This window comes from Haliotis cracherodii, unplaced genomic scaffold (assembly GCF_022045235.1).
Source record: "Haliotis cracherodii isolate W230 unplaced genomic scaffold, xgHalCrac1.p SCAF_14, whole genome shotgun sequence".
NCBI classification, from domain to species: Eukaryota; Metazoa; Mollusca; class Gastropoda; order Lepetellida; family Haliotidae; genus Haliotis; species Haliotis cracherodii.
This window is the reverse complement of record NW_027266269.1, coordinates 21,035,985-21,041,984: the sequence shown is the minus strand read 5'-3', so window position 1 is coordinate 21,041,984 and position 6,000 is coordinate 21,035,985. Positions and strand designations below refer to the sequence as shown.

Below are 6,000 nucleotides of genomic sequence, written 5' to 3'. Positions count from 1 at the left end.
TCTTTATCGCCCGGAAGGTAGAGTTTCCGAACAAAAGGGGTCCTGACTCAACAATTGACAATCGAAATCGAGGAAAGCCTGCTATTTGATGTGTTTTTTTGGGTTTTTTTAATAAATAAAATATTTCAAACGATTTTTCGCATCAAAAGTTTAAGATCGTACATTAAAGTCTCTTAGGTAAAAACGTATGCATGTTTTTTAAACATTTAAAATATCACAAACGTCACTCTTTCAACATGTCTATGTATCAGAGGAACTACTTTGTTAAACACAAAGGAAAATAATTGTTTGAAATAATGTTTTTCCTCTTATAAATTGCTACAGTGTCTGTACAAACGGAATGCGTTCTAAACAGACATGACCTTTTCCCATGCCTTTTCCGAGAACGCTCCCTCGAGCGTCTGCACCATCACGCAGGAAAACAACATCTCTCAGTCGATCTGTCATCGGCGCTCCAGCAGAGGGCTTTCTCCACTCAACATAAACAGTCGTGCGGGTAGTAGCATTAGCCCAACAAAACGAGTATAGGAACTTTTTGGTTTCACAGAATGGGACCTTGTGTGGGTGATGCAAAGTTGGATTTTATAAAACAATGAAAAGGATTTTAATATGGCTGCCAATTCGAAGGGAGATGCGGATACTAAAAAATCCCCCAAAGTAGGCAGTTGCAGCGACAGCGACTCCAGCAACACCAGCGAGGAGGAACGACTTCGACGCTTATTTCAAACATGCGATGCAGACGGAGATGGATTCATTGACGGGTGAGATTTTGGGGGATTTCCGTGAAATCTTGTAAATTGCAAAATTAGCAATCAACGTGCCTCGTTGCCTGTGATATGCACGTGCATAATGGGGTGTAATACGCGTGCAACATTTGACAGGTGCTCTTTTTACAGTGATGCATGTTTGTCAGAGATATGGTTTTGGGGAGATTTAAAAAGAAAGGTATGAATTGAAAAAATGGCATTTGCTTTTGCACGTGGATGGGGTGGGGGGCGTGACTTATATCTCAAACGTGATCATCCAGATATTGTCTCTGATGAACTTTTCTATCCATTATCAACTAAATGCATTGATCACACAGTATACCTTAGTTCAGAAAGATTATTATTATTAATAATAATAATAATCATAAAAATAATAATAATGGGTATTTATACTGCACCAGTTTCCATACACTTGTACATGCACACAGTGCTATGAGTGAGTGTGTTAGTTTGGTTTTACACCGCTTTTAGCAATATTCCAGCAATATCACGGTGGGAGACACCAGAAATGGGCTTCCTACATTGTACACATTTCAGGAATCAAACCGTGTCTTTGGCGTGACAATTGAACGCTTTAACCACTACACTACCCAACTGCCTCCACAGTGCTATGAAACTGAGAAATAAAATATTCATGACTAAGATGAGTAGGACTATACATTGAGAAGAAAAGTTTATGAATAGGCAGTTGTGAATCAATATGTCTTTAGGCAGGATTTAAAAGTATCCAGTGTCGGGGAACGCTTGATGTTCAGGGGTAAAGAAGTCTATGACATGCATATGTTTTGTGAAAATATTTTAGCTGTATATTAATATTAAAATGCATGAAGTACTTTGTGAAAAAAGAACTCAACGATCATAAATATTTTAGTTGTTTTGTGCCATGGTTGGTCGTTTTGTGCCATGTTGAGTCGTTTTGTACGCATATGCAGTATTACAAGGGCACTGCAATTCTACCCCCAAAGTGTCATGTTATGAATACAGTACACAATGTCCTGCATTTTGTACACAATACACCCCTGACAGTTGACACATGGTGTAACTGATTGAAGTGATCTATGGTTCAATCTCAAATGTATTCTGCATGTCTCTTGAGAAAAGGACGTAATTAAAAGGGTGAGAGTACATCTTGGATATATGGGTATCTGTTTTCTTTATACAGAAAAGTAAGAAGGTTTTGAAAACATGTTTGTGACACAAAGCAAGTGCCATGGTCGGACCTTGTACACAGAGATACTGTTTAGCAATCTGAAATGTTTGACTCCTGTTTGATACCTCGCTGCATGAAGGGGACAGCCTCCGTGGTCTAGTGGTAGAGCGTCCGCCGGGAGGGGAAGGTCCAGGGTTCGATCCCCGACCGCGTCATACCAAAAGACATTAAAAGATGGTACTTGTTGTTACCCTGTCTGGCGCTCGGCATTAAGGGGCTAAAACAAGGACTGGTCTGCTCGGAGTCAGTATACTGTGTCTGAGTGGGGTATTCATGTTAAACTGTAGCATGGTATCTCAGTGAGCTAGCACTATAAATCGGCATCAGTCCGGACTAGTACAAGCAGCCACACAAACACACACACGTACATGCACGTCGCTATATAAGTGCAAAACTTTGGACGCGACTTTAAACCCCATTTCACCTCACCTCACCTGCATGAAGGTTTGACACCTGGATGTAAGTTAGCAAACTGTTGCATGGGTTCTAGAGCTAATCAGATGTCAGCTTTTGAAACGTTTCAGATTCATTTCTTCACCACCTTGATATGGACATTTTGATTAAAATACCCAAAACAAATAAAATACTAATATACCTTCAAAAACCACTTTTTGATACAGATGCCATGGCACTCAGAAACATTGAGTAGATTTGATATTCACAATTAAACGATGATGCAGCCTTTTTCATTTACATTCGGAACATGCTGATTAGCTTTGTTTTCAAGATACAGAAATCCAATATGCTTGTCTGAATGCTTCACTCATTTGTAGTGAGAATTTAGCCTTAACACTGATTGGCTGATTACAAGTTTTGCCTGTTGTTAACTTCGGAGTTGCCCTTGGATCTTCACGCAGAGAGTTTGTGAGTAATGATCCGATTTAATGAGTGTTTGTTTGTGTATATTTTGAATGTTCTCGTGATGTCATTATCTGTCATTGACCAGTGATAAGTGACCAATTTGCTGCTAATTGTTCCTCATAAATTAAACAATTGACATTTCCTGAAATGACTAATCATTATGATTATGATGAGCAAATATTGAGGATGACATTTACCATTTCTGTCGTAATTCTTCCCATTGAGGGTTGGTTAGGTAGCCTTGTGGTTAAAGTGTTCGCTCATCACGCCAAAGGTCTGGGTTTGATTCTCCACATGGGTAAAACGTGCGAGGCCCATTTCTGGTGCCCCCCCGAGCCACAAGTTATACTGCTTGAATATTGCTTAAGACCGAGTAAAACCATACTCACTCACTCTTTCCAGTAAGCATGTTTCGTACTGTTCTTAAAGTTATGGACCACCTCTGTGGTCAAGTCAAAAGAGTGTCCGCTCATGGGCGGACTGTGTCATCCAAAAGATGTTCAAAGATGGTGCTTGTTGTTACCCTGTCCGGCGCTCGTCATTAAGGAGCTAAAACGAAGAACTGATCAGCTCGGAGTCAGTATACTGTGTCTGAGTGGAGTATTCGTGTTAAACTGTGGCATGGTATCTCAGTGGGCTAGCACTATAGAACCGACATGTCTGAATTGCATGTTGCTATGTATGTGCTATTTCACCTCACCCCATCTCTTACAGTTCAGTTTAAGCGATTGAAAGTGCTTTGGAAATGGTTATTTTGTGGTAAGGTATTATTGACAATATTAACAACCTCTTTTATCATGTTTTATTCTTTATTTTGCCTTAAAATAAAACTAAATATTTCTGAATTACATTTTTTAATATATTTTTTTCCCTTGAAAACCAATGACTACCATTTTCAATACTTTCAATCTATGAACCAAACTTATATATTTCAAGCTTTTGACGAAAGAACTTGTTGAAATTCTTTTAACCAGATATTCCCTAAATAGCCTCTTGTACTGCTCCTAAAACAAAATTCTTGGAATACATGGAATACCCAAGCAAATCTACGTTTCTTTCGCAAGTCTAATTTACACACAAATACTCCCAACCAGACTGTCTCTGTTTAAGAGTGTTTTTGTCATGTAATAACTATTAGATATTGAACATGATTAATATAAATATTTAGAAAGTGTTATTTTCACCATACCACAACAACACATGGTGCCTTGTCTGCCAAACATGCTAAGTGTAGGAAAACAAATATCTATTGATTATGTGTCGGAACTTTTCTATGATTACAGTGGTATTATTGCTATGCTGTTATAAATAATTAATTTCTCCCCAAACAAAATCACTTCAAGAATCTAATTTCCTCAAGACAACATCTAGACCAATATTGTCCCATGTAAGCGCAGGTATTTATCTAGGATTCCCAACTAAATGCCATTTTGCCGACACATTTTGCAAAAAACTTAATTTTGTTCAAAAAAGGGATTTGATTAAATTCAGGGTTATTTTATTATTTCATTTAATGCAAAAATATAATATAGCTGGAATATTGCTGAGTGCGGTGTTAAACAACAAACCAAACAACCAACCTGTGATCAATGAAATACAAGTCACCTCTTCAAGGCAATAACATTAGTCATCATAATAACATGACTTGGCCAATTTTTTATTTCAATTTGGGAATTGTTACTAACATTTTGCTTTAGAATTGGGGCCGAATATCGGCCTCTGAGCTGGTCTTGATAACGAATGGGAGCCATGCCAGTTTACACTTGTCAGAGGGGTACACAAAGTACATGATCGAGACTACCGGTTGTCAGACTTTCATTTCTGTGGAAGCATCGGTTGCTGAGTGGGTTAGATCGCTGACTTTGTGTGTTGGCGATTAGGTGCCTCACTCTGGCAGTGTGGGTTTGAATCCCAGATGGGACTCAACCCCAAAGAGTACTAGAATCTGTACTTTAATGAGAAAGTGTTATCCCAAATATAACATTTGTCACATTTAACCACTTTCTAAATGCATCGTGTGTCCCTGGCATGTGTGATATACCCCTATTTTTGACACGCTGACAGTATGTCTACCACTTACAATAACCCATGTGTGTTGCTGGAACAGTGTTCGACTGACTGGTAATGCACAGATGGCGGGGTTGCCCATAGTTTGACAAACCAGTCGGGTTGACATTTCATGGTATAAATTAGGACTGGGACAGGTAACTCATGTACTCAGGTCGGGTGGGTACTTAGTAGGACCAGGGTACCCACAGGACTACCCGGACCCGTGGTTAGTCACATGATATATTGTTTCATGACAAAAACTCACAATATAACTACATGGTTACATGACAATTTTAAGTCTCAAATGTTAGCATTTCTTCATGACTATGAACACGTTCCTTCTGCCATATATATGTTTGAACAAAGCTAAAACGTCAGTCAACTTCGGTGTATGCATGACCACATCGTTTTTTCTTGTATCTAAATACATTCTGTCAGGGCTTCTGTCAAACTATTCCCAATGGCACATTTTGTACCTATCTCTTGACACCAACAGTGGGTACCCGGGTAGGGTCGGGTAATAGGGGTGTGGGTACCCGGGTAGTAAAATTGGACTCATCCCAGCCCTAGTATAAATATCATTTTCCCATTGGTAAATATTCATGTTGTCATCCACGTAGTGTCAGAGTAAATAATCATGTTTTCATCACTTTCTTGTTTTGTTTGATGCTATGTTTTTACCTCTCGCTCTGCCTTCTTCCTAGAGAGGCTTCACAGGGTTTGAAATTAATGTATGTCCTCTGATATGAAACAAGTAAAATGCATGACATTATTTTTGTTTGTTTGTTGTTGAGATAGGCAACTATGCTTGTTGTAAGAGGTGACTAGCAGGATTGGGTGGTCAGACTTGCTGAATTGGTTGATGGATGTCATCGTATCCCAGTTGCGAGGATTGATGCTCCTGATGTCAATCACTGGATTGTCTGGTTCTGACTGGATTATTTACAGTTCACTGTTATATAGCTGGAACAGTGCGGCGTTACACAAAAAACAAAGGCAATTCTGTAGTAGATCCTTTTTGCGGATTGGTGAAGATATGATTAATCTCTAATCCCAAGTTCAGCTCCTTTATCTTGTGAACATTACTGGACAATGTAATAAGTCACCGCCTCC

General features: G+C 39.0%; 1 protein-coding gene across 2 annotated transcripts in view; it reads left to right on the top strand.

The window, feature by feature from the left end:
• The first annotated feature begins 508 nt into the window (after positions 1-508).
• The window catches only part of LOC139461078 (colorectal mutant cancer protein-like), a 129,822-nt gene continuing 124,330 nt past the window's right edge, over positions 509-6,000 (top strand). For both annotated transcript variants that reach the window (XM_071242593.1, XM_071242591.1), the window contains exon 1: positions 509-761. In XM_071242593.1, coding sequence (XP_071098694.1) covers positions 610-761 — 152 coding nt within the window. In that variant the 5' untranslated portion in view covers positions 509-609. The remainder of the gene's footprint in view (positions 762-6,000) is intronic.